This window comes from Apus apus, chromosome 10, assembly GCF_020740795.1.
Source record: "Apus apus isolate bApuApu2 chromosome 10, bApuApu2.pri.cur, whole genome shotgun sequence".
NCBI lineage: Eukaryota > Metazoa > Chordata > Aves > Apodiformes > Apodidae > Apus > Apus apus.
The window spans coordinates 4,270,090-4,298,062 of NC_067291.1; the positions used below are offsets into that span (position 1 = coordinate 4,270,090).

The 27,973-nt window shown below is 41.5% G+C and overlaps 3 protein-coding genes and 1 long non-coding RNA gene across 6 annotated transcripts in view; 2 read left to right on the forward strand and 2 right to left on the reverse strand.

The window, feature by feature from the left end:
* Nucleotides 1–15,820, reverse strand: part of RAB8B (RAB8B, member RAS oncogene family) — a 36,465-nt gene extending 20,645 nt beyond the window's left edge. The window contains exons 1-2 of one of the 2 annotated variants that reach the window (XM_051628910.1): nucleotides 15,728–15,820; nucleotides 12,920–13,034 (exon numbers count right to left, since the gene is read on the reverse strand). In XM_051628910.1, coding sequence (XP_051484870.1) covers nucleotides 12,920–12,935 — 16 coding nt within the window. In that variant the 5' untranslated portion in view covers nucleotides 12,936–13,034; nucleotides 15,728–15,820. Of the gene's footprint in view, nucleotides 1–5,487; nucleotides 5,687–12,919; nucleotides 13,035–15,727 lie in introns of those variants that run through there. The other variant, XM_051628909.1, reaches the window with a different exon arrangement.
* Nucleotides 5,775–10,818, forward strand: LOC127388927 (uncharacterized). Its single transcript, XR_007890484.1, has 3 exons — nucleotides 5,775–6,094; nucleotides 7,058–7,129; nucleotides 10,100–10,818. It is a non-coding gene; the product is annotated as an uncharacterized LOC127388927 (long non-coding RNA).
* Nucleotides 11,379–15,736, forward strand: RPS27L (ribosomal protein S27 like). Its single transcript, XM_051628911.1, has 4 exons — nucleotides 11,379–11,560; nucleotides 12,001–12,109; nucleotides 14,393–14,503; nucleotides 15,226–15,736. Exons 1-4 carry the CDS (start codon nucleotides 11,555–11,557, stop codon nucleotides 15,252–15,254), a joined length of 255 nt encoding a protein of 84 aa, XP_051484871.1. The 5' UTR covers nucleotides 11,379–11,554; the 3' UTR covers nucleotides 15,255–15,736.
* A 492-nt stretch (nucleotides 15,821–16,312) lies between the features above and the next one.
* LACTB (lactamase beta) lies at nucleotides 16,313–27,973 on the reverse strand. 2 transcript variants are annotated; one of them, XR_007890483.1, is made up of 7 exons: nucleotides 27,710–27,973; nucleotides 26,727–26,793; nucleotides 24,331–24,521; nucleotides 23,651–23,990; nucleotides 21,897–22,062; nucleotides 18,403–19,595; nucleotides 16,313–17,542 (listed from the first exon to the last, which is right to left on the reverse strand). XR_007890483.1 is itself a non-coding variant. In XM_051628908.1 (6 exons), the coding sequence occupies exons 1-6, from the start codon at nucleotides 27,971–27,973 to the stop codon at nucleotides 19,052–19,054; spliced, it is 1,572 nt and encodes a 523-aa protein (XP_051484868.1). In that variant the 3' UTR covers nucleotides 16,313–19,051. The 2 variants fall into 2 exon arrangements, 1 of the variants encoding a protein (XP_051484868.1); XM_051628908.1 differs by having other exon boundaries at nucleotides 16,313–19,595.

Sequence of the window (27,973 nt, forward strand, 5' to 3'; positions counted from 1 at the left end):
AAGCAACACAATATCCTTTGAATTACAAACATGCACCTAATTTTTATCACAAAACATGAAATAAAGCATCACTATAAATACTGCTCATATTCTTCACCACCTATTAAGAATTTCAGTTAATTTCTGAATAGCCAGCTCAAGATCTATTTCTACTAAAAGGATGCCCTCTTGTAGAAGGGCTAGGAAATCCTTCCAAAAGAGTAAATAAAAAAAAAATCTCCAAATGAAAACTGTGTGTCTTCAATACCTCTCTCAAAGCACATATCAATCAAAAAATACATGTGTTCTTATATTCATTTAATGTTAGCCTGTATTCTTAACTTGCATTCAAATCAAGTCACAAAAGCAGCTCTGAGCTGCCCTCCTGACACTCAAATAACCAAGTGACACATAACGAAGACAGACCTCCATCTGCCAATTAGGACCAGGCATAAAACAGTCTGACATCTGTCATGCTGTTTCAGAGTAACATACAACAAGAAAGTTGCAACAGCATTTTTAACAAAAGCCAAACATCTTCACTTGCATTGCTGGCCTGTTGCAGAATGCAGCAGGGTAATGCTATCTCATCAAGAGACAAAAATCAAAGTCTAAGATGTCTTTTGTTACCAGCTAGGTGTTGGTATCAAATTTAAGGTCACAAGAGACACAAATGTTAATGCTTTTAACCTACAATGTCTCCAACTACAATGCCTTCTGATCAGAGTAACATCTTGCTGACCACCCATCACATACTTTGAAAATCAAGTAATTCTTCCAGTTTCATGTTTACCTGCACTATGCTGCCTGCCACTATTCCCATGTAAAGTCCTGACTGCCTTCTCACACTATACTGAAGAGATACTCAAGTCCCAGATCCTACAAACCCTACACATGCAGCTCCACTCTATAGATATGAATATTGGTGCCACCCAAGACACTGGAACTAGTCTGTCATGCCAAAGTCTTACCTAAAATTTGTTTGTTTTAATGACCTCTTCCTGGCTTTTCCTTGTCTTTACTTGTGTATGATTGATGTTTGTTTTCTTCTCCACCCCCTACCTACCATGTGGAGAAGCCCACAAGAAATTGATTAAATGAGCACAAGGAATACTGAAGCTTAATGGGAGGGGTGGGAAAAAACAAGACAAAAACAAAAAGACAACCACCAATCTTTTCTCTATAGTACAAGTACCTTATGGGGAAGAAGAGTAGAAATATTCAGTGAGGCATAATTTGACTCAAGTACACTAAAATAATTTCCACTACACACTACAGACATGGAATTTCACTGCAAAAGGGAAGTTGGTGATTCTGCTTGTCAAAGGATTTTCATCAAAGCGTTCAAAGGTCAGCATAAACGTGCTTGATTGCCAGAGTAGTGTCCTATTTTGCAAGATGCAGGCTAAGGAAAAGTTACTTCTGTAAAATCAACAAATTGTTTCAACTCTCAGATACAGTACTATCTCATGTGGGCAACTTCCTGCCAAATGCTGCTATCATCTTGGATTAAAAAAATAAATACAACAAATTTTGTTTCAGTCAGTATGCCTTTGTGTAAAGTCAGAAATGCTATCAGCTAAAAGATATTAATTTACTCTCATAGAAATCAGTGTAAAGAAAAAGTTGAAAGGAATGCAAAGAACATGGTATGATAAAACCAAATCCAGTTTTACCAGACTGCACTACTTGAACAGCAAGTTAAGATACTTAGAGACTGCTAAATTAATGGTTCTTCTCCTTGCGCACCACACAAACAACTAGAAAAATGCACATGAGATGCTCCAAGGTAAGCTTTGCTTTAGGAGCTGTTGAAGTGAGAAAAGGAGCTGACCGAACTGCATTTTACTTTTCATGTAGAACTGTGCAAAAGCAGAAGTTTCCACTCAGGAAGCAAACCAAACAACATAACACATTCCCGTTGTAAAAAAAGTTTTATCCCATGTTGACAGTGAAAAGCTGACCCTCACTAGGAGCCACAGCAGCATGAGGACTTCTCAACCCTTTCAGAGATTTTCCAAACGGAGCTACAGAGCCCTATATAAAAAATTGAAAGTTGCTGAAGGCCAACCTGTGCTTTCACAGACTGAAAAAAACCAACACATCACTAAGAATAACCAAAAGGATCATCTGCGAAAAAGACTGCTGGTTCACTTATGGTATCACATAATGGATAGCAACATTTACTGAAGGTGTGAGTTATGCCAGGTAGTGAAGACAAAGACAGGAAGACTCTTGAGCCAAGAGCTGCCATAAAAAGAATTCAAGATGTCTGATGGATTATAAATCTACATGCACTGCCCTTTTATCCTACTTGTTATGCAACTGTTGGCCACAGAACACCAGGCTGGAAGACCTTACTGCCCGAGTCAGTATCATCAATTATAGCATGACCAAGGTCTTGAGGAGAAAAGTTAAATGAGCATTTGCAAACCTCCAAGGAATCTACCACAATGTAGCCTTACAGGAATATTTTGCATGACAGCAGAAAAGAAGGGAATCTGCAAAGTAGGAAGTAACTACAATTCATTACTGACTCACTTGTATAATAATGAATATTGAGGGTCAGCAAAACAAGTATTCACTAATAAAGCAGTATTTCCATACCCCCTTCCTTTCTTCTTCACTGCTCTGGTAACTGAAGTGTTGTGGTTTAACTCCAGTTAAACTACTAAACAACAACAGGAGCAGGAAATAACAAAAAAGATATTTGGTACTTAGACAAGATTTGGGGTGATATTCATTATGGCATCCAATCTCTGGATGTAGAATCTAAGAAAAAAAAGTTGAAACAGTTAAAAGTTTAACTCCATGTAGTTAGGAAAAACCCCTAAATGACTCATTCACAAGTAGCATTTACATACATAAGATTAAACAATAAAATTTTACCACCAACACATCTCAAGCACATACCTTCTCAGACTCCTACAGTTAAACCAACTCAGATCTTGTCAGGAGAGAGACAGACCAGAGAACTAGGGCAGCACTAAGGGCACATCAAATCCTGTGTCCTAATTAAAAGCCATTGTGAACTGAACAGAGTGTAACAATAAGAACCATCATACTGCAAAATCCACTTTTTGGAGAACATATAAACAGAACAGCCTGGAAGCTTCAACTTCAGGAAGACCCAGTGTACTTTAGGAATGCTAATCAGGAGATTTAAAACTTCAGCTGGCAGGGGGGAAGTTTGGGAAAAGCACTGCATCCCTGCATTCGCCTCCACACCACGGCTGCCTATGCTTCACTTTCCAAGAAAAAAGCAGAATGGTTACAAACTGGAATGCCCCTGAGCTCATCAGCCGTGTTGGTTATGACTGTAAAACTGACTAGTACTGAGCAGCCAGCACACGCTCCCAGAGTGTGTCTTACAGACAAACAGATTCAATCTACGTAATTGACCTAAAAGTCAAGCAACACATGAGGAAAACTGGAGAAAAAAAAATAAAAGATTTTAATTTAAGCATACGTCAGCACTTTATGAACATTTTCACTATTTCCTGCAGTGTCAACTTCCCTCTTTGTAGGCCCTCTGCTAAAAAAAAAAAGGGACTGGAGGAAACAAAGTGTAAGAAGGAAAATGAATCTGTGAAATCACAAATATGACCTATGGAATCACAGGTATGCCTCAATTAGTAATAACTTTTTCAAGTTGAATAGTGGTGTCAGTAAGACCCTTGCGAATGCAAATATAAAGGAATTAAATAAGAGCAAATTCTTCATTTACTGAATAAGGTAAGAAAAAACAGCATCATATTCACAATCCTCAAGACTTCAAAGTGAAACAGGCAGAAAAAGAAATATCAAGGGGCTAAGGAGTTCAAGAAACATCAAGAAAATGGCTAGAAGACAGATACATCCATTGATATTAGCTATTTTATATTTAGAGCAGTACCAATGTAGGCTTTGTTCTCAAAAAACACAACTATACCGTTTTCTTAATGTTTATTAAGCCTTTTATTCTGTCACAGATACAGAAAAATACCTTTTCAGGTAAAGTTCTACTCAGGCCTTTACTACCTGGTGTTACTGATACAACAATTTGAAAATGGCTGCAGAGAGAGGAGTGTGCCATTTTAATTCTTCAGCAATATTTTTTTGAAATGCAGAAAATCTGTTCTTAAAATGCTAGAAATGCCAGCCATAGCTCATTTAGTCAATCACATCTGCTGAAATAAAAATCTGTCACTTCCCTGGGCACCAAGTTCAGCACAATAAAAATGTCTGAAGGGGATATGGCATTTGGCTAACATAAAGCAAGTCTCACATTACTCCACCTCATCTTTAAATCTATTTCCTTCCCATAGAGTCTACTCCTTCTCTTAGTGTTATTATTCAAAGCTAGAGTAAGTTTTGCCCTCCTAAATATTAACAACCTGAAAAATGCAGTCTACTCCCTCATCCCAAAACCAGCACAGTTCATTTTATGTTAAAGGTGACCCCAACAATGAGTAGCTAACCATAAATCCCAACTCCTGTCAGGCTGAGTTTTCAATTGAGCAGTATCTCAGTGAAGAAGGTGAAATTCCTCCTTACGTTTAGTTCAGCAGAACAGTATTTTAAGACTGGCGAAACCTTATGGAAATCTATGCCACAGCAGCCTGATAGATCACATCTCGCTGTCATCAGGAGCTTCAGAACCCCCTTGTCGCCACAGAATTTACAGCTGAACACAACTTCTGTCCAAGAGGTTCCTCTGTCTAGCACGAAGGAGCTTCTAGCCAAGGAGCTCGAACGGAACTACCCCAAACCTCAACACCATGAGGCACACGTATGTGAGTACACACACACACAGGTAGGAGAGGTGAGAAAAGAAGAGAGAGTTAAACAACCTGCCGAGAGCGGCTCCGTGCCCGTCGCTGCGCAGCTCGGCGTGCGCCACAGCGGGCTCCGGCAGCCCGTGCCCCCGCCACGCTCTCAACAGCCAAGCGTGGAACAACCAGTAACGAAAGAGCCACAAAAACCGACAGAAGGATCACGCCGTCACTCAGCCGGTGCCGCGGGCCGGCTGCTGCCCACGCCACGGCCCGCACCGCTGCCCAGCCCCGAGCGGCCCGCGGGCTGCGCAGCCCGGCCCCGCACAACTGTTGCTGCCGCCGGGCTGCGGGAGGCGCCGGGCCCGCCCGGGGACCGCTTCGCCGCCCTCCCCATCCGCCTTTCGGGCCCCCGAAGCGGGACAGACCCTTCCCCGCGCTGCCTGCCTGCCTGCACCGGGACCCCGGGCGGGTCCCCACCGCCCCCCGGGGCCGGCGGCAGCGGCGCTCCCGAGCGCGGGGCCGGGCTCCCGCTCCCCCCGCACCGGGCCCGTCACGGCGGCCGGGAGCCCGCCCGCCCGCTCCCGCCCGGCGGCCACGCACAGGCTGCCCGGTGCGGGCCCAGCCCGGGGAGGCGAGACGGGCGGCGGCCGCCGTCCCTCCCAGCCCCCCGGCGGCTTCTCTCCCGGCGGGAGGGCCCCGGGCAGGACCCCGCTGGCCCCCGGGATGGCGGCGGCCGAACGCGGCCTCTCACCGATGGTGGAGATGAAGGTGGTGTTGAAGGCGTCCTCGCTGAAGCGGAAGAGCAGGCAGGTCTTGCCCACGCCCGAGTCCCCGATCAGCAGCAGCTTGAACAGATAGTCGTAGGTCTTCGCCATCTTCCCTCCGCCTCGGCTCGTGCTCGCCGCCGCAGCAGGAGGGGGCGACCGCGGGAGCCCGGCAGGGAGGGCGGGAGGGAAGGACGAGGCTTCGCCGCCCGCCCCGCCCGGCGGCCACTCAGGGCACGGAGCGCCGGAAGCGCCCGCGGCCCGACGGGAGACGCAGTCCTGGCCCGGCCGGGAGCGGGGCCGGGGCGCTGTGCGGGGCCGGGGGCGCGCAAACCACCCCGCACAGACACACGCGCATCCGGAATTTAATGGCACTGGAGAACTGCCGCCGCCGAGCATCCAGGTGGCCCCATTCGACAAGGAACTGGGCGAAAAGCTCTCCGGAAAAATAGCTAGATTTGTCCTCCGAGTAACGTCTTCACCCGGTCACAGAGCCCGAACGCAACGGCATCGCATCGCATCGCCGGTGCGCACGGGAGGGATGGCAGCGCCCGCCTGGCCTCGCAGCCCCACGGGGCGCTTCGGGAGCGTCAAGTAAGGAAGAAACTGTTGTTCATACAACAGGGAAAAAAATAAATTCACCCAGTCTAAAGGAAAGCTAAAACTGGGTGTTCTGGAGCAACATATGGCTCTTCCAGATAAACGTTTTTCCCTACCTTTTTCCACTGATAATTATCTCTTGGTGTGAGATAGCCTCATTATGTATTCACTGTGCTCTGTTCCTCACAGGCAGTGTAAAAACAAATAGCATTACTGAAACACTTGAAATGACAGCAAAGAGCTATTGCTTTAATTTAATTTAAAACCGGTGGCCTTCAGACAAGCTACACACAGAAATCTCTTAACACTGTAAACCACTACAGCAGTTCTCACTTCCCTCTCTGGAAAACAAAGGAAAAGGAGTGGCTTTCCCCAAACTTTTCTGAAAAAGCAAAAGCTATTCTGCTCCTAGTTATTAACTATTCCAAACCTTCCCCGTTAAGGGTCTTGGTTTGGTGGTGTTCCTGGCTAATACACGCTTGTGATAACACACCATCAAAAACCCAGTGACAGATCTGATGTAAAATGAATGCTCATCTAACTTCCAGTTAAGTGTAACAAAATCTAATATCATAAATGCTACATTGTGATTCAAGTAAAACTTTGATTGCTTGTTTAATTGAGACCTTTGGGTGACCAGGATATGATCTGATAGAATCAAGGCAGGAAAACAGGGATGGGTGGAATTGCTCATCCTTTTTTTTTTTTTTCACATGCTTGGAGACCTTTGCCCAGTTCAGGGTGGAATTTGGAAACATGGCTGCTTGGTTCATATTTGTACTGTATAATTAGCAGTTGAGCTGTCTGGATGTTAGGATGGGTTGTTACAATGCTTATGACAAGATTTAAGTTTATCAGTTGTAACAGCAACCTGGCACTACCATGATTAATCAGATTATAGGAAACTGCAAACAAAAAAACAATCTTCAAAACATTTCCCCGTATCTGCATTTTCAGAGACAGGAGTCGCTATGTACTGTAATTACAGCCACACTGAGGATTACAACACAATCATGTTTCAGCATTGAAGTAAGTAATTTTGGGGTTAATATTCACTCTTGAGTTTTATGGAACAAATAGGCTTCCATATGTCTCTGGAGTTTGAGATTGCCATCTGTTACTCAAGGGTAGTTTTATAGAAGAATAATGCAAATTACTTCCCTCTTTAATTACACTGGTGCTTTGCAATACTGCATTCTGTTCTGATTTGGAAAAGTGCCAGTTTGCCAGATTCAAGGGACACATGTTTACTTAACCAGGAACTTAAAAAACAAGATATAAAAACTAAGAGTTACATTCTTTTATTTTCTAGAACACGGAAAAACTGTAATTGTACATTTGTGTACCTTGCAATATGTTAGTAAAACTTTGATCAGTACTATCGAAGTTGTTCAGGCTCAATAACCAAGCCATGACTATACCTGTTCTGTGAAAACTCCTTGAAGCCCAGTCTTTGTTTTTGCACTAAATTGGAAAAGGCAACATCTTCAATATAGCATTACAGTAAAATAGATTAATTACAATTAAACGTTTCTCTTTTTTTTTTTTTTTTTCTGACATGGGGGAACCACTGAGGGGAATACTGAACATGGAGGAAACAGAAAATGTTTGAGGTGGTTTGCCTTTTGCCACTATCTAAAAGTGGATAGCACTGTTGCAGTGTGGTGCTGATTTGTACATTTCCAAAAAACAACATTTGAAAACCCTTTCCAACCCCTAAATGACTGGCCTAACAGTTTTGCCTGGATATCACAGCTGAAGCTTATCCAATAAACAGATGTTGAGTCCCAACCAAGATGCAGCCGAACTCCACTGGTCACTGAGGTGTATGTAAAGTGCATCTGCTAAAGCACTCAGTTTAAAAAAGGCACTAATATGAACAGCAAAATGCAATTACTCCCTCCACTCACATGCAATACATTCAAGAATCTTCACATACACATTAAAAAACCCAGCAAATACTTTTGACTGGTTTACCAACACCTACATTTTCAATTAAAACAAAATTGCTACATTGCTACTTCCTTACCACTCTCACTTTTACTTTTTCAAATTATAGACATCTCTACTTCTGGCTTTTTTACCCCCTCAGTTCAAAGTTGAGGGTGGTTAAATAAAAAGAGAACTGTGTGAAAATCTGTCTTGAATCTGTTCAATGCATACAAAATTGTAGGAAATTCTACATCTTAATTGTTTTAAGTACAAGTTTTCTAAAAAAACAAGAATTTAAAACATGTTGGTAGAACCAGAATCCTGTTGTTTTGGCACTAATTGGAATCCACAGATCCAAGTCCTACAAAAGATAATCTTATGAGGCAGTCTTGCCTTGAATGCCACCTAACCACAAATCATTAACATGAGCTTTGCTCCTTAACTTTTGGACTCTGCTATCTAATATGATAATATTTTTTTATTTTTAACAGCTCTGGTCTTGGCAGATGCCTCAGCAATTTATTACTGTTTGATGACCATCATGTGACACACCTTTAAAAACATTTCACTTATTCCCCAGTTCCAGCAAATACATATTTCCCTGCAGGTAGATACTTCTGTGCTCATTACTTCTGTGCTCATTCTGCACTGTCTTACTGCATTGGACGTGTCAGTATGTTCTGCTTTTAAGTCCTAGTTTTAAGGTCAATGCATAGGTTTAATTTTATTTGGTCTTTACAAAGAACAGTACTCTCCTTTTCTCTAGTGATCTAAATGTATGAATTTTCCATATGTATATGTTGCATAACTTTATATAGAATTGGTTAAATCAAGTCTTCATTGGAAAAAAAATCCTTATAGTATATACCATTCAATTCCAGAAAGGAAAAGCACTGTAAGACTCATCAGTTCCATTAATTTCCAGGTTTGCTATTATGGTAGTGTGAAAAGTGGACCTTCTTCAAATTCCAATGCCAATCTAAACTATACTAAGCATATTTAAGTTAAATGACTAGATGCCATGGTTTACACCACTAATTTGTAATTGATTACAATTATAATACTTAATTCTGCAGTACAGGCCAAACCACAGGCATTCCAGATCAAACGTACCCCTTGAGCTGAACCTACTTATTTTGAGTGCAGCTTAGAGCTGGTTGGTGTATGGTGTAATGATAGTACTTCAGAGACACCCATCCACATTCTAGTATTCTAGAGAAGGGAGTGCTCACTGGCTCACCAGCCCAGGAGCAGGCCACCACATGCATGTCATCAGAGGCACAGAGTCAGCCTCTGAACAGCAAGAGACTGCCACTAGCAACACAGAAACCCCCCCACACACACTGTCATGATGTTGGTTTTAAACATCTTCAGATCAGCTAAGGAGATTTTCTGTTACCATTCTAGCAAATAGATAATGTTTCTTGTTCTTTTATCTAAACTGAGATCTAAGTCCTTGTTGCTGGGAGAAAGCTAAAAAAGGAGAAGTCATTCTCTAAGACCTGAATCTTCATCTGTCTCTACAGGCCACACCACTGTGGTACAGATTGCATTTCCCTCCTTGGTAACTCACAACTTAAACTCATGGCTGCATTTCTGTTTTCTAAAGGGTATACCTCAAAAAAAAAAATCCAATCACAAGACTGAAGGTAATGCATTAGAACTGACTCATTCAGCAGGTCACTGAACTACAAGCAGTTATGAAAAGGAAATGCATCTCCAAGCAAAACCAAAATAGAGAACCAAACAGAGGAATGTGCCCAAACACATCCTGTTTTCAGATCATCCTGTGTGCCCCTCCTTCCACAGAAACCAATTTTTAATGTAAACTGGACTCTAAAGTCTTGTTCAACCACCAGAGGCTCCCTGCAGAGGAAGGACTTTTAAAAAGGGAAAGCTGGGAGGAAGAGGTGAAGGAGGGTGGCACCTCAGTAGTTCTGGGGTTTTGGTGGTGCTTTATACATTTACACATTGTGAAGGCATTTTCTTAAATGAAAAACGTAATTCTCCTTCAGATTCTGAATCAACAGGCTTAATATATTTTTCCTCTTTCCCTTCTGCTTCCAGATACATAACATACATTTGAAAGAGACTGAAACGTAGAAGTAACAGCTAAGACTCATGAACTGATGGCACTGATAACTGGTTTATGTTCCTAGCTTCACAGGAGAGCATGCAGGGGAAAGTATGAGTCACAGCCTTTCATACTGCATTCCCCAGGATTTAACAAGAAATGCTTCCAAAATACTCCAGCACATACGGAAAAAATGCTAAGGTGGCCTTATATGTTACAAGACAATGGTTGTGACGGCCAGAAGAGGAAAACCAACACTGTGACTTGAAGCACTACCACACATGGATCTATTCTTGCAGACAAATGCAGGGTTTTGGGGCAGGAAGAAAGTATTTTGCAAGTTTTGCACACTGTCAGCACTGGAGAGGCCACCCAGCTTTGAGAATATTGTTGTCAGGAAGATACACCTCTATAAAACTTGTGCTCATGGCAAACTTTAAAAATTGTATTTGCTAAATGCATCGGTTCTCTCTTCAAAAAGGATGTGGCTCAACACACTGCCCGTTGTAGGTTTTGGAAGACTTTTCAAAATATGCAGTTTCTTTAAGGTCTATTTGTGCCACTTACTGGACTTCTAGTGAATTACACTTTTAAGTGTTCCAGCCTTGATTAAATTAAATCCAAGTCTTGACAGTTTATATTTGTCATTATTTTTATTGACTTATGGAAAAAAAAAACAAACCACACTCAAACTCTTACTAAAAATAAAACTTTTTTTTTTCATTCCCACTGTCTACACTATTTGTATTACCCATAGGTTCTCTGACTCAGTTTGAACACATAAACAATAACTAAGAAATTCTTCTGCATGTTTCTATTTGATCAGGGTGGGAAACTGCAAAAGAATATGCACACAGGTACAACTTCACACAATGTATCACTTCGTGTGAAACAACATATGAGTGACAATTTAGTCAGCGTCTATTATAAAAGTAGGTGGGACTTCCAGATTCCATTTATTACCTGAAAATACCTGTGTCGTGTATCCGTTAAGAGGGAAAAATGAGCAGTTTTGAAGAGAGAACTGTCACGGTAATTAGACTGCCCCGTCTCAGTGCTGAACCAGCTGTTGAGCACCAGTGCCCGAGCACTGCCCGACACGCTCACGCCACGGCCCTCACCGCGGCCTCGGGCCGGTTTGCCCTCCGAGTGCCACTTTGTCCCGGCAACTGCGGGAGGCGCCGGGAGCTGCTCACGCATCCTCTGCGGGCAGTTCCACCGACCGGCCCAACCCCCCTGCGCTCATTTCCTGATCCATTACAGGGAAACCAATCCAGTGCCGTGCGGGGAGGTGACGCGACAGCCCGTTCGCAAGCAGCACAGCCCGCGTCCCTGTCAGGACCTGCCTCCTGTGAGCCCGGAGCCGCGGGCCCCGCGACGCAGCGGAAGCGGGCGGGCCGGGGCGGGCCGGGCCGTGCGGGGCCGCAGCTGGCGTGGCGAGCCCAGACATGCCGGTGAGGTGCTGCCAGCGCCCGGCGGGCCTTCCCGCGGGGCACGGGCCGGGCCAGCAGCCCGTACCCGGGGGGCCGCTCCCGGCTGGCCCCCGCCCGCGGGACGGGGCAGCGGGAGAGGGCAGGGGGCAGCGGGACGGGGCAGGGGGCAGCGGGACGGGGCGGGCACGGCGGGACGGGGCAGCGGGCAGCGGGACGGGGCAGCGGGCGCACCTGAAGGACCTGCCGGTGCCTCGGCCGCTGCCCGCGGGGACGGGCGGCCCGGCTGCCTCCCGGGCCGCGGCGCTCGGCCAGGCTGTCGCCCCTGCCGCCGCACCGGGAGCCGCCGGGAGCGGCTGCGAGGGCCCGGGAGCGGTCCCGTTTGTCGCTCAGCCCGGGGGGCGAGGCTGCTCCGGCACCGCGGCCCTGCCTGACCGGCCTTCTGCCCCTCTCGTCCCACCCAGCTGGCCAGAGACCTCCTGCACCCCTCCTTGGAGGAGGAGAGAAGGAAGCACAAGAAGAAACGTCTTGTGCAGAGCCCGAACTCCTACTTTATGGATGTAAAGTGTCCAGGTAAATATTTCAAACGTGTCTCCTACAGAAGGAACAAAACTAACTTTGCATTCAGTTCATCTTCATAAAAGGTCTGATTTATTTATTTATTTAAAATCTAAATATGTTTTATCTCTTCTGTAGAGGAAAAAAAAAAATCAAGTCTGTATACTTTGGGTTGTTTTTTAACAATAAAACTGTTTTCAAAATTTTTCAAAAGTTAATTAAAAGAATCAGCTTTGTTTTCTGCAGGTCTGGCAAGAGATTGGTTGTTGTTCTTTTTTCCTTTATGAAATCCAGACAAGTAGGGACAAAATAACCCCCCAGATCTGCATGTTTAAGAAATGAGATTAAATGGGGATGCTTTAAAGCATCCATGGCACGAGTTTTACATAGAAGACCAGCTTTGGAAGCGGGTTGTTTCTGGAAGAGCAACCAGAAAAGCTTTCCACAAGGATATACACAGGCATGCTGGGACTTTATGTAGAAAGTAAAACAAATACAACTGCCTTTTTCCCATCTTGCTGCTGAGCAGCCAGCAGACATCTAGCTCACATATACACGGGCTGTATTTAAGATGTTGCTGGGTCTGCTTTTCACAGATTTTCATTACCTGGGCTCAAAAATACCTGTATAATCAACTTATCTGTTTTATAAACTAAAATATGGGATTTGCTAGCACAATTACAGGAGTATCTTCTACCAGTGAACAGCTTTGATCAGTGTAGCTACACACATACCAAGGCACAGAAACTGTCCAGTGTGGCAACTTAATCTCCTGGGAACTACCACAGTATGATATGATAGCAGTAAGAAAATGCATGGACTTACTTCCAGTAGTGATCATCCTGACTAGCAGCAGGGAACTGTTGCTGTATTCAGGGTTTCCTATTATTCTTTCTTAGTAGCTGAGATTTCTAAGCAGCTCTGAGACATTGCTTTCCATCTGGAAGTGAGGTAAATTAATTAAAATTGTTTGGCAGTGAAGTGGTGTTACTTTTAAAAAAGACGTGGTTGAAGGCTAAGCCACTTCTTTTTAAAAGTTTCTTCAAACCAGTGTGTACCTGCATGCATATACTAAGGCACAGTTAATGTCAACATAGGCCTGCAGGTCACTGGCTTTCTTCATTATCGTGGGATTAATTAGTTACTGAGTTTGAGGGATATGTAGAGCGAAGCAGGAGAGCTTCAGTAATGAGAGTCCTAAGCACAAGGCACTGAAAATACCAGAGGTCTTATGCATCTTGTGTTGTTGAAGTTGGTATCTAGTGACTAAAATGGATTGGGTTCCATTTCCTGCAAAGTCCACAAAGTTAAAAATTCCTCCATGTGGAAGTTCATATTCATAGGCAGAAAACACTTGCTATGGTTAAAATTTTAGCTGGTAGCAGTTATTTGCAAATATTTGTGTAGTTACTACATGTGATTTAAACAAAGCAGAAATCTGTTATTCTGTCTAATAGTTCTATCAACCAGCTCTCTGGTCAGAGAGTTTTCTGAGGACCTTCTCACAAAACACACTATTTTTGCTTTCTGTTCCACACATGCTGAAAGTTGTTCTATATCCACGTCTAGATTAAGCCCTTTACAAGTTTTCCTCCAAAATTTCCTCTTGGCTATTTAAAAATTCTTTCAGGAAAAAATGGTGAAAACCCCTTTGTATTAGCCATGTATGAGCACGATTTCCTTCTGTCTTAATCACAGAATTTAGGAGATGTAGGCAGTGTTGCTGATGCCTCTTCTTATATCTGGAATTAATTAAGTTATTCCGTGCAAGTCTTCTTGTTTAAATATGATGCTAACTTTGCAGAATGCAAACAAGCACATGCTTTAGGTGTACCAATATTAAACAGAAAGCAAACACAGAGTTGAACTGCAGTGTTTATATTGAGAGCTTGCCAGGCTTCGTCAACATCAGTGTTCTACTATTACAAGTTAAATATTTCTCTAGCTGGGTGAGTTGTTCAATTTAGCAGAAAAGGCTAATCTAGAACTCCTCGACCTTTTTGTAGGAGACGTTCAGGAAGCAAACTGGGGCTTGTCAGACATCTGGCTGTATTCGTTTTCACATGGGGAGCTGTAACAGTTTCAGTTAACTGACTTGATTTCATATGCATATTAGTAAAAGCCATTACTTCAGACCACAGTAACAATGTTTTGCTTTGTTTCACTTGGTATGCTGTGTAATTAAATTTAGATCCATTTCTGGCAAGTGTATTTAGAGTATCTGATTCAATTACACATACAATAAAAAAAATCATGCCAGAAATAGTCAATGGAAAGTTCAATAATGCTGTTTTCCAGGATGCTACAAGATCACCACTGTATTCAGCCATGCCCAGACAGTAGTTCTGTGTGTAGGATGCTCAACTGTCCTCTGCCAGCCTACTGGGGGGAAAGCCAGGCTCACAGAAGGTAAGGGGCAAGGTTTAGCAGCCTAAATATTCCACTTATATAAATGCATTTATAGCCTGTACACATTTTAGTTTTGATTTTGAAAACTGATACCGGAGTGCTTATTTTGCAAATTGCTTAGAGTTGGCTGGTAAAAACATTGTTCATGGGTCCTGAATTGCAGGGCTTTTTTTTCAGATTCTTGTTTTTAAATGGCTATCCAGAGATGCAGCCAAGTAGCTACACTGTGCTCAAACACACGTGATCTTAGGTGCTTTGACTTGTTCTTTCCTTTAGCCTATCTGTAATAAATGCAGCCTATTTAATTCTGAGCTAAGATTAAAGTGTTAAAAAGCACCATTAAAGGAGTAGGGTACTTGTGCCAGGCTAAAGGGATTCTGTGCCACTGCCACCTGTCTGCTTTTAAACAGTAGTACTGTAAGGCAGTTCCCTGGCTTATGACACAATTTGTTTTGTATAAATTATAAGGACACAAGCAGCTGCTGATAATTATGTACAGATAACTGGTGTAGCACCAGTATCTTGAAATGCAACCCACTGCCTGGGGTATCTGAACAGCTGAGTTATACAACAATTCTGGTGCTAAATCTTCACCCTTTGTGGTACATGAAATTTAAATTTATTGCATGAATTCCCCTACTTAAGTTGGGTGGACAGTTTTTCATGGCATTCTAACAATTTAAGGACTGTTCATGATCTGTACTCATCTGATTTCTTTACAGGCTGTTCATTTAGAAGAAAGCAACACTGAACACTTCAGCATGTGGTTTTGGATCTGTGTTCCTGAGAAAGCCTTACCAGTTTAAAAATGCATATTAATACAATATAATTATTGATTTTGTAAAAATTACATGCTACTGGTGACTAATGAGCTGGAATCTCTTCAACAAATGATTTGAAGTGCAAGTTTTTCCTGCAAGTTTGCAGACAATGGAGCTCTATTTTTATAAGTTTACTTTTAATGTGAATCGTTAAATTGGGTGGTGTAATTTAATACAAAAACCTTAGACTTGCTGCATCCTTCCCTTGTTAATCATCAACTACAGCAGTGTAATGTCAGAAGCTGCTGCAAGAATGCATTTTGTATACTTTATTACTGCAGCTGCCCTAACTGCAAGGGTTGCAAAGGCTAGATGGATTTAAAATTGATTATTTGCTTTCAACATTGCCTTAGTCCCTTTACAGTGTTGAGTAATGTGGTGATAAAAATAAAAAGTTACTCACTTAGGTTCAGCTGGTTTTCTGGAGTGCCTGGTTTTTCCCTCCCTCTATTCTCGTCTTGAAACTGCATGTGGTATTCTATACTGAGATTTCTATACCAAAAAAGAAAAGGGGTCTCTTGCAAAACACTGAAAGCATTCCTTGTAGAGAAGGCAGGTGGTAGATAAGCAACAGTAAGTCAGCAAACTACAGTAACAGCTGTGAATGGCATCTAGTCATTAAAAAAAAACCCAATACAGCAAAGCCATCCATATTTTCTGTATTAAATACTGGCATTAAGTAATTTATCTTCTTGCAACAGAGAAACAGTTTTTTAGTTAGTTTCCAAAAGCCATCTCTTCCTAAGAGTCTGTTAAAGTGGATTTTTTAAAACCATGAGAAAACATCCAAAGTCTTACATGTTTGGTTTTTTTTACTAAATAATATCTCCAGTTATGTATTAACAACTCTTTCAAACTATCAGGTGTCTTGGTGAGCTGATTATTGTTAGGAATTCCTGTATTCTTTTTAGGACTTTTAAAACTTGTACATTTCTAATAAAAAAACCCCACAAAAACAGAAACAAAACACAACAACCAAAACCTGGTATTATAGTTTGTTACATTTACAAGATAAGTTTTATTTCAGTTAATTCAAGCAGTGAATTCTTATAATTACCAGATGCAAAAAGTAGGTGTTTGGTACAGAAATAGATGCACCAATTTAGTATACATGCCTTTTAAGAAAAGTACAGTTTATGTTAGTCCCATACTGTGTTTTCACAATAAAGGTCAATCTAAGAGCAAGAGCAAGTTTATTATGAAAGCTGCCCTTAACTGATCAGTTTCCCACACTTCATGCCACTCCACCAAATAACTGGTTTCAGAACATAGATCAAAGTAGCACTTGTAACCTCAAATCCCTGTGCTAAGGCCAGACTGATTCCTAGTCTCCTGTATCTCTGCCTTCTCTTCCTCCACCCTAAAAGATCAGAACTCATGATTAAGTAAGTACCAAATCAGAAAAAGTCAGTGACCCATTTTGTTCCAGGTACTGGAAGATGAAATTTAGACATCATAGTATCTCCAATACTATACATGTGACTGCAGAGGCTGTTTTTAAAAGCATTAAGTTACAGGAGACCCATTATAAAGAACACAAGGTATGCATGTAATAAATTGGTGCTAAATGTGTTCTGTTAGGGGAGTGAGACACTGTCATTAATTTCTTGGTGTTAGAAATGCCTTAGACACTTCTGACCATTATTCATTTTCAGATATGCTTCAAATATTTAATTTATTAATGTTTGGTCATATGCAGACATATATGTCATATGCAGGCAGGTGAACCTACACCTACATTCATAATTTTGTCTAAACCCAAACAGCAGTCAGGGAGTGAAACTTGTTTTCTCTCAAGGATGCAGAATGGTTTTCAAGAACAAGAAATGCCATTTGCAAAACCATCATACAAGAAAACATGTTCTAAATCCTAAAATAACTGTTGCTTTTCAGATTTTCTGCATTTAACACATTGCATTTGGTCTATTTCTACTCATATATTCTCCAACATAAAAACAAGTCAGAACTAACTTACTCTTTTTCCCTGTGTAAAATGGGCAATTACTTCTGCTGCTGCATGTTTACCCAGCTAGTTGGTGCTCAAGACTGGAAAAAAAAAAAAGAGTTGCTGTTGAAGAAGATTATCAGCTCCAGTACTTCTGTGTTGGAACTGTTGGGACAGTATCAGAGACTTGAGTGGAAGAGTAGATAATTTATTGCCTGACCAAATTGGTTTGTTCAGAAAGGGTCTCTCTGTTGTCTCTACAGATTTGATAACCTGGAGATAAAGACAACCCGTTATTAATTAATAAAAAAGTGAAGTTTCAGTGAGTGGGCCAGAAAACCCAAGCAAATAGTTGAGGTGTAAGCTTTTACTGGTTTAAGGCACACGAATGACTATAATTATGAAGAGTACTAAACCAGTCCTACTACATCCAATTAAAAATGTAGGTAACAACACTGATACCTCAAAATGTTAAATTTCTTGGTTTGTCAGCCTTAGGTAATAAATGTTATCACAGGCATACTGGGAACAGAGATGACAGTATGTTGTTTGACCAGGCAAATAACTATTAACACTAAAAGCACTAACTTGGGAAAGAGGCAGGTAAAGCAATCTTCTGCTAGCTGTTCTCCAAGACATCTTGCTCCTTAACTTCAGAGAAGCAGAGCTGCTAAACAGTGCAGGGATGTGGAAGTATTCAAACCTTTCCTGAAGGATATTTTGTTTTGTCTCAGCCTGGAAATACTGTCTGATGTAACTGCAAGGGAACTGGGGTGGCGGTACATTTTGGAGATCATGGATATCTTCCATACCACTATGGAATATATAAAACTAAACATATTCCTATGTTATGGTATTTCTATAGTGAACTTTCTTTGGAACTCTATCACAACTTCTTGTTCCTGTATCTAAAGACATCTCTACATTACATGATAAAGTGCAATTTCTGGTTTGGAAAGTTGGCATGGGTATCAGTCAAAAACAACGAGACAGTTTGACAGCTCACCATGTTGTGCTATTGGGGCACAAATGTGGATAATACCCTTATTTCACAGTAAACTAGTCTCACACATTCACTGTGTCCAAGAAAAACGGAAGGGAGGACATCTAAATAACAAGAGATTTTCACTTACATTACTCTAAGCTTCATTCTTTTTTAATTGTTAACAATCCACAGCTCTGACAAAAGCTTACTTCTGGCATAATCTACATTCTGGAGGTAGCTTCAAGATTTGCGTTTTGTTGGGGTTTTTTTTGCTTTCTCAGCAAGTAAGAAAAGCGCTGTGTGAAAATATAAAAAAACACAAGTAAAACCATTTTTCTTTAAATACTGAACTGTTTTGGCCAACTGGAACTGTGAAAATAACATACTACATATCTTCACATGCTCAAATAAAGATGTGAAATTTTTCAAAGGTTTAACATTTAAGGTAGGTAATTTGTTGCTGTATTTCTCAGTGCAATAAACCAATGCTAGTTTTTTAAATCTTGGTCAAGTGCTTGACTAGATGAGGAAAACACCTGCTAATATAATGCTAACTTATACAGGTACTATAAGAAGTAAATCTCTACTTATATTTTCCTTTTCTTTAAGTTAGGAGCTTCCCTGAGAGATTAATTTCAGTTACACATAAATTTAGCACCACTCACAGAAGTTAATTAAATGAATTTTTTATGCTTTTTCCTCACATATTCTTAGTGATCTCGAAGCCCAGTTACCCCCTTCTCCGTTTATTTGTTGTGTTTCAGTACAGCGAGTTCAGTTACTTGTGTCATCTTTTTTTAATCTATATATTGTGCCCACTTCTGTTTATCAAATTCCCTTGCAATCTTTAAGGCAGTGCTGTTGAGTGAAACAGATTGCATATTACAGATAATACTAACAATGACTCCTCTAGGTGGTGCCACTAGCCCGGTATCTATAGCTTCGGAGTCCAGCTCTTCAGGAAGAATGAGGAGGACACTACTTGCCCCCACGGCACCACCCGTGTGAGATGCATAGTGTCTCTGCTTCCTGCAACAGCCACATTGCTGTTTTTTCTCTACTACAGCCCAAGCCATTGCATATTTACCATCCCTATCCCACGACACTTCTGTTTTTGGCACCGGGGTCCACATCATTGCGACTGTGCCTGGTTTGAGGTACCCAGGAAGGAGTTTGCTGTTAGTGTCTTTGAACTGTCCAACTTGGTAGCTGTATAACAAGGCATTTCCAAATTTAAGAAGGTCACCTACTGACGACAGAAAGCCACCACCAGCCCATTTGTAAGAGTTGTCCACATACGGTGCATTTACCAGCCGTCCCTTTTTGTTGTAAACATAACACCTAGAATTCAAGAAAATGGAACTTGTCATTCTCAGATACTATGCACAGCTATTTTAAGCTGCCCTATGTTAAGAGAGCAAACAGAGCACGTATTAACTTGCTGCCATGAAACTTCAGGAGTTTTAAAAATAAGTATTTTTTGTAAATATATTTCTTGCAGAAAAATCAACAAGAAATTCAAATGTAAAAACAAAAATTAGGGTGAGTTCTTAGGTTAGAAGCTTAGTTTCAATAAAAGTACTAATCCTTCTACTTCCTCGTGGGATATAGTGAAAAGTAGAGACAATATACAAATAAGAGATGTGACAGAAATCTATATATAAGCCAGCACAGGATTTTTCTCAAACCCCTCTAGTAGATTTAAAGTGTTTGAAGAAATAGGAATCCTACAACTACCCCATGAGTATCAGACACTGAGCTGAAATGTCACTGTTGTCTTAGGTGACTGCTCTGAGGCAGTAATTTCCATTTAAGACTGATTTCCCCCCACTGCACCACCAGAGTTGCCATATATTACAACAACTGAATGTTCTAGAACTACCAAGAAAGATGAGAAGCATGAAAGAGACTTGCAAAAGCTGTTATTAAAATAGAAATTAGAAACTACCAACCAGAACTGCAGAATGAACTATCAGTGACAACACAACAGGAATGCAGACTGAATTATGCTTTTGAATGAAACAGTCTGATCATGACTGGATTCATTTCATACAACATATGAAAAGGAATGCTGAATGACTGTGTAGTCTGATTAATTTCAATCTTTGACCTTCAGACCACAAGACATCCATGTACTAATTGGAGAGTTGTGAAAAAGAACCACTGTAAAAAAAAAAAAAAAAAAGAGGGGGAGAGTTGGGGGGCAAGGCAACCCTACTACCAAACAGTACAGGGGTGTACATTCCCTATCCAATCTGCACTTTTCCTTGAAAAATGTAAGGGTACATTTGAAAGCCATAATACTCAAAATCAGAGGTTGAAGCAAAGGAAGATGCTGAAATGCTTGACTCTACAAGATCTAGAACCCAAATTTTTAAACATTTTCATGTGGGTGAAAGCATTAAACAAACCACATCAATATGTTCTAGTTTGAGGCATCAAACTAGCTACCTGTGGAAGCAAAGCCAGCACACTAGTATCTCAGTTTTGCTTAACAATAATTAGCCTGTAAAAAGAGCCCCAAAACAGCATCTGTGCCAATTTCTTCATCCCTACCATACAGAAGTTTCTTAAAGGATTAATAATATACAAACATAGATTTAAAAGAACTTGATTGTACAAGCTTGGTAATTCATAAGAACATCACTAGCATCCAGATCTGCAGTCAGAAGAGCCTCCAAAGATTTGCAGGCAAAATAAATACCAGCAAGAAGCATCTTAGAATACATCAGTAAAGCTGTCCCTAAACCACCACAAACTGCTTTGTGTGTGTACACACACTTACATGTAAGCACTACAAACCTGGGATTCAACACACTCATCACCATTTTAATTCTTTAAGTGCATTTTAAAAGCCAAACTTTTTTGAGTCTTATTTTCATGAGACTTCTTCCACAACCTGCTTTTGTGATTCAGTTAGAATTTTTTTCCTGCACCACAATTTAACAGGTGAGTCAATTAATCAATTTCAGACCCCAGGCATGTAGGTCAATAAAATAAGACTGGAGAAAAAGACAAGAAACTCTACCCTTATCCAATATATTGCAATGGATTACTCAGCTATATTAATTTGTCCAGGGCTTTTTTGTTTGGTTAGTTTCTGGTTTGACTTTTTTTTTTTTTTAAGTTAATAAAAATAAATAAATTGGTAAAGCATGACCTATGTTAAAAAGAATTCTGATTCTGGTTAAAATGTATACTACAATTTAATTTCTGAGAACCCTGTGCTACTGTGAGACTATTACAATTCCACGGAACTTTTAAATCAGTATATTAAGCAAAACAAGGTAACTATATATTCTAACATAATCTCCTAGTTAACCCACTTACACTTACCTGTCTATTTGTACCCAGAAAAAAAATGTAAACTTTAGGGCCATCCCTGTCACTCGCCCCCCCCATATACTCTTATAACAGGAAGTACTTATTTGCTATACTGTAATTTCACATTCTAATTACAGAACCAATATCATCATGCTGACATAAAATCAGTTACATGACTACTTTGAAATATCAAAAGTAACTTAATTTAAAATCCTGAAGGAAACCCAAAACCCCACACATTCTTATTTCATTTGGCTTAAGAAAGAAAGAAAGAGCAACAATTGTTGTGGAAAAAAAAAAAGTTTTTTCCTTGTTTACCTTGCTCTGTTATATATCATTGCTTCATTGTCATCTAGTACAGTTGACAGCATATCCAAATCACGAAACATTTTTAGCATATAATCTGTAAATTTTTGTCCTGAAACTCTCTCCACAACAGCACTTAAGAGAGTAAAGCCATAAGTCGAATACAAGAACTGACTACCTTGAAAGAACACAATGAAAAAGGGGAAAAAAAATTTAGCTGCATGATTCTTAAATGGAATCTGAAGGATAAAATTCAAGTCATCACATGTGCAAACAAAACTATATATAGCAATGAATAATCAGTTAAAAGTCTTCCCCCTCCACTCCCATTTCAGTATGATGTGACTCACAAGCTTATGATAGTGGACTCTAGGAACTTCTGCACTGCAGCAGACACAGATGCTTGCTAAGTGCTGGCAGCTCTGAGGACAGTGCTAAACAATTTTCAGGGATCTACATGTACAGCCAGGTTTCATTTAACACCCTTTCCACAAGACTGACCATACCAGTTGTAACAATGATGCCTTAATTTGGAAAGCTGAAGCAAACCATAAAATTACTTCTTAAAAGATGCTCACCTGCTGTGACCTGTTTGTCTATGCCCTAGAGATGGAGAGACAAGGGCAGTACTCACTCAAAGTTTTCAAAGGTCTTGATCACTTTTACCAGTGTTTCTAGCTCTAGTCTTTTTGTTCTAGAACACCATGAAAGATTAAATGAACACTATCATGCTTATTATTGATGGCAATATCATTTATTTACAAGACAATGCTTCATTTTTAAAAACCTCACTCTTTGGCTAACACCTTTTATGAAGCACCTACATATCAAGTGTTGCCAAACTGCCTACAGCCAAGAGAGATCTCTTACCTAAAATGGTTCCTAGGTTTCTCCAATATAGTAAGTGGTTAAATTCTCCTCCTTCCTACCCCTCTCCCTTTAAACGGACAGTTATTCTTTATCAGCAATGCACATCATTTGCCTGTTAGCCTAACTCATTTAGAATTTACACCTGAAGTTACACAAAGTCCTGTCTAAAATTAACTTAAATAATTCCAACAATAAATAACCTCAACAATTCTGTGATTCTCTGGTCTTTCTGTAGATTTTTTTAGCTCTGGGTTACTGCCTCACTGAATTTTTTTGCTTTTGGTTCATATCTAGAAGTCCCAGAGCATGAATACAGCAAGCTGGTATCAGCCTTACAAAATACTTTGTAGATACAAATTTATTACCAAAATTATAATCTCCCTTAGCATTCATGAACTCAGTAACTGGTACATTTCATAGCACTTACTGTATTACTTAACACGCCTGAGAAAAAGAGTCTTATTTCTACCTGAGGTCTCACTTTCTCTTCTCACCTCCATTATTTGGGACTTTTTATATTACCTTTCAAGCCTTGGCTACCTCACATTTTTACCCTGCTGGATTAGGGTGCAGATACACCATTAAGAAGGTATCTATATAAGCACAATTATTTAAGTCAATAGATTGGCAAAGATACCAATATGAAATTAAACGGATAAAATCCTGACCAGTCAGTTTTAAGACAATTACATAACCAGATGATTTGTGCAGAACAACCCAGTTGAGCTTTCAATGGGGCACCAAAAAAAAAAGGGGGGGGCAGGGAGGAAAGCAGAACAGAACAAAACCCCCCACACTCCTTACTGGACTCTACAATCCTCACTGCATGTAAAACAATTTGAAACAAAATTTTTCACCCGAAGAGCACATTTTCATCTAAATGAATAGAAACTCACCTGGTTTAAAGAATAAAGGATCATTTTTAAATATCTTCAGTGATTCAATCACACTTCCAAATTTTTCCTTCAAATAATACTCTTCTTGCTCAAATTCCTTGTCTCTCCTGCCAGGTTTTGAACTTAAGCTTTTTGCCTCGCCTTCATGTTCTTTCCTTGGCTTGTCACTGTCAGTTTTTACAGTCTCTTGGCCTTCTTTTTGTTCCTTATCCTGATAGGGTTTAGCTCGTTTAAATGATCTGTTTGCCTTTTCCTTTTCTTCCCTTACTTTTGCAATATCTTTTTCATAGTGACGAATCCCACTCAAGTGTGAAACTAACAGCCTTGTAGTAATAGCAACCTAGGCAGAAAGGGAAGTATTTACCCACGAGCTCTCTTCGTTGAAGATGCACACTAAATCACCAGAAAAGCAAAATTCAGCATGACAAGGAACAGACAAAGATAGAAACTCTTTTGAATATCATGTCTTCAACTCAGTTAAAATATATACAAGCACTCTATATAAAACTCAAGACCTGAATTTCTAGCATTGCTTTTTTGAGCAGCAAACATCAGTACTTGTTAAGTGATGTTTGGTGTTTTACACAAAAAGGTTCAGGCACAGGCGCCTGTTGTGCATGTGGTTGTGCAATGACAGGAACAAAAATCCAAGGAAGTGTTACCAGTAAACAATAACATACCTTTTCACCCTCGTAGACTTTTTCTGGAAATTCAGGGACATATTTCTGCACTGGAGCATCTAAATCCAGTTTGCCCTCTTCCCACAGTTTAGCAACAGCCATCATTGTAAGACACTTGCTAATGCTGGCAATTCGCATGATTGTCTCTGGCTTACACATCACACGATTCTCCACATCAGCATAACCCAAACCTTAAAGAAAAGAAAAACACTGCAGTAAGTATTCTGCAAAGAGACATGCTGAATTCAGTATTTGCAATAAATCAGCTTTACTGGCTTCTTAAAAGGCTTTTCCTCTGGCTAAACTGATACATGAAGTACTGGCCTATCCGTGCTCCTGCTTCAATTAAGTTAATACCAATTTAATGCAATAGACACAGTTAGCTAGCCAAAGCCCATTTTACTGGCCAATGGCATCCTAAATTACTGACTAAGACTAATAAACCAACCTACTGACAAATGAGATTGAAGATTAAGCCAAAATTTACATTTCTGAGACCAAAATCTAGACTGTAAAATAACTGACCAAAATAATAAATACTCTTTCTATTGTTCAAATAAATGAGTTTAAACAGTAAAGGTTCTTATTTTATCAATACACAAATTGAGAAAGGAAGTAACTCACAACTCACAAAAATGACCTAAGCTGTAAAGCTTCACAAAGCAGTGATGTTATACACTGTGTTTTATCATCACTCAGGGTGACTTCAATTAAAAGACAGCTTAATAGTCTCCATACCAGTGTTTTCCTAAGTAGCCAACCCACAAGACTAGTGGGAAGAACTGGAATTCCTAAGGCATTATCCAGCTCCCATACTAGTGCCCAGTCTGAGCTAGGTTTGAAGAAACTGTACAAGTGATGTTGCAGCAGAAAAAGCAATGAAATGCAGTACTGACATAGTTGGAGTTTTCAGTACAAGCAAGGCCTGCAAGCAATTAATGTTTGTCTGTCTCAGACTGTCATCTAATAATGAACTACTAAGGAAAGAAACCCTTACCGAAATACAGGAAATAAAACAGATGACACATCAGTTGCCCAAGTCCCTTTCTTTTATGTGAAGTTGTTACTCAAGCACTTGCATAGTGCTTGTGAAGACAGATGCTCCAGCCCTCAGTGAAAATACTTTTCAAATCTCAAATGACTTCCATCAGTTTAGCAAGAAAGCAGGTTTAGTACCGTGGTCACAGAACACGTGCAGCTTCCACCTGTTCTTTTCCCCCCATGAAAAAGGGAGGAGGACAAGACACTGAGCCAGAAGTCTGCTACAGCAATGGTACCCACCTCCTGGCTACCTTATTCAGGGCAGTGCTGCTCTCTGTGTCACACACAAAGCTCTGCCATGGCTTATGCTCCCAGTTGGAGCTGGCTTGCTACTGGATCTGGCAGTCCTGTGATAAACCACAAACCAGGCACCAGTTCCCTCAGGCACTTCCCTGCATGTCAAGGAACAGATTCTGCAGAAGCCTTATGAACTCTTCTGCTTTCATGACTAGGCAACTTCAGATCAGAAAAGGCTATCTCATTTGAGAAAACCTGGCATTAAGTTGCAGCACAATTTTCTTAGTAGGTGACCTTACAAAAGGTACAAGAGGCCCTCCAACTCACTTCTGTCATGATGAAAGAGAAATTAAAGCCTATAAAAAAGTTAATGCAACAACAGACTATCAGAAGTTGGCAACAATCTTACTTACCAAGCTTTTTTTCAAATCCTGTAACACTTTAATGAAATATGTTGCCATATACTTTTACCATTTAAGCTGTCCAAAAAACCCAAAAGGCATCATGAAAATGTTTCTGAAAACAGACACATAGCTTGGTGGTTTTCTTTAAATAAACATCAAATGTCTACACAATATGAGCAGTACTAACAGACCCTATTTAAAACTAAACCGTGCAACCAGAAAAATCCCTTGCAATTTCTGGAAGGATGACACCTGTTAAACCTTAGTATCTCCCCACTAAAAATCTACACCTCAGCCCACAACCAGAGGACAGCTCCCCAAATGTGAGCCATTATTACTTTGACTATTAAGTATATTCCTGTGGGTAGAACAGTTCTTTACCTCCTAGGTACAATACTACCATACAGCTGTATGCCTTGAGTACATTCAAAGACTGATCTGACAAATTAATGAAAGAAAGGTTGTTAAACGTAACTGTTGAGACATATTAGCACACTCAGGAAGTAAAAAAATTATTGATTCCTGGAAATTATTTACATTTACCAAGGGAAGTATCACTTCATACTCCCCAGGCCCGTTCTTTCTGGCCACCGTCTGGAGGTGGGACATCAACTGGTTGAAATCCCACCCTGAACAGTGTTTCCAAATTGTTAATTTTTTAAAACATTAATCATTTCCCAACAATGTGCTCAACTGCTACTCCCACGTACTAACCTTCTGACCAGACTTCCTTTCCATCGACAGAAACTCCAACTAGTATACCTGGGATTCCTGCTTCATCCTGTAAAAAAATAAGAATGGGCAGCAGACATTAAAAAGGATCTTTACAGTTCAAAATACCTCTTCCCAAGCCCTAAAAATGCAAAAGCAATCCTACAAATACACCTACATATTGTCATCACATTGCTGTTGAAATTTTGTTGAACACTACTCGTAGGGCTGAAGTGGTATAAACTGCTTCTGAAAAGCAGATATTTATTCTAGCAACTGGGAAAAAATACACCTAAACAACAATCTAAATAAAATAATTTATGTAATAACTTAAATAAACTAGCTTTGAGGACATGCAAGAAAAAAAACGGAACAGACACAAAAGATTAGTTAGTATGCAACGTTCAAACTGCATCATTTACGAGGAGCAGAATTTGAACGCAGCTTCACAGTTAGGTTTTCAAAGTAACCACAACTGAAGGACCCCCCCGCCTCTCCCCTCGCCTCCTCACGGCCCCTCACGGCCCCCTCGCTCTCCAGCGCCCCCGGACTCTGCCTGGCCTGAGCTTCCCGAGCCCTGGCAGCCTTCACGGAGATCGCTTTAGAAGAAGAATAAGAATTAAACACTCCGTAATTCCGCTACGGCGACATTCACCGGTTCATCTGTGATGGCTGCGCGGGAGCCCGAGCAGAACCCGCCGGGACAGGACGGGCTGGGGGCGGGAGGGCACCGGGCTCCCCCCGCCTCCTCCAGCGCGGGACGGCTCCGCACAGCGCGGCCCCAAGCCCTGTGCCCTGTGCCCCCAGGGCCTGACCGCCCCTCACACCGTTCCCCCCACCCAGCGCCTTGACCGGAGCCTCTCGCCGCGATCGCCGCGCCCACCGGCCCGGCGCACAAGGCCGCCCCCCTCACGGGGCCGGCTCGCACAGCCCCGGGCACGGGGTGAGCCCCCCCGGCTGCCCCCGCAGCCCCGCTCGCTCAGCACCTTAATCCTCCGCAGCAGGTCCCTGCTCCTCTCGATGGCCGCGCCGAAGCCCCGAGGGGGCGGCAGCGCTTTCCCCGCCGCCTCCTCCCCGCCGTCAGCCTCGCAGCCCGCCGGCACCCTCACTCCCAGCGCCAGCCCCAGCGCCAGCCCCCAGCCCCAGGGCCGCGCTCCGGCCCGTCCCCGCGGCGCCGGGAGCCCCCCGGGCCCCGCCGGGAGCCCCCCGGGCCCCGCCGCCCGCCTCAGCGCCCGCGCCAGGCCCTGCAT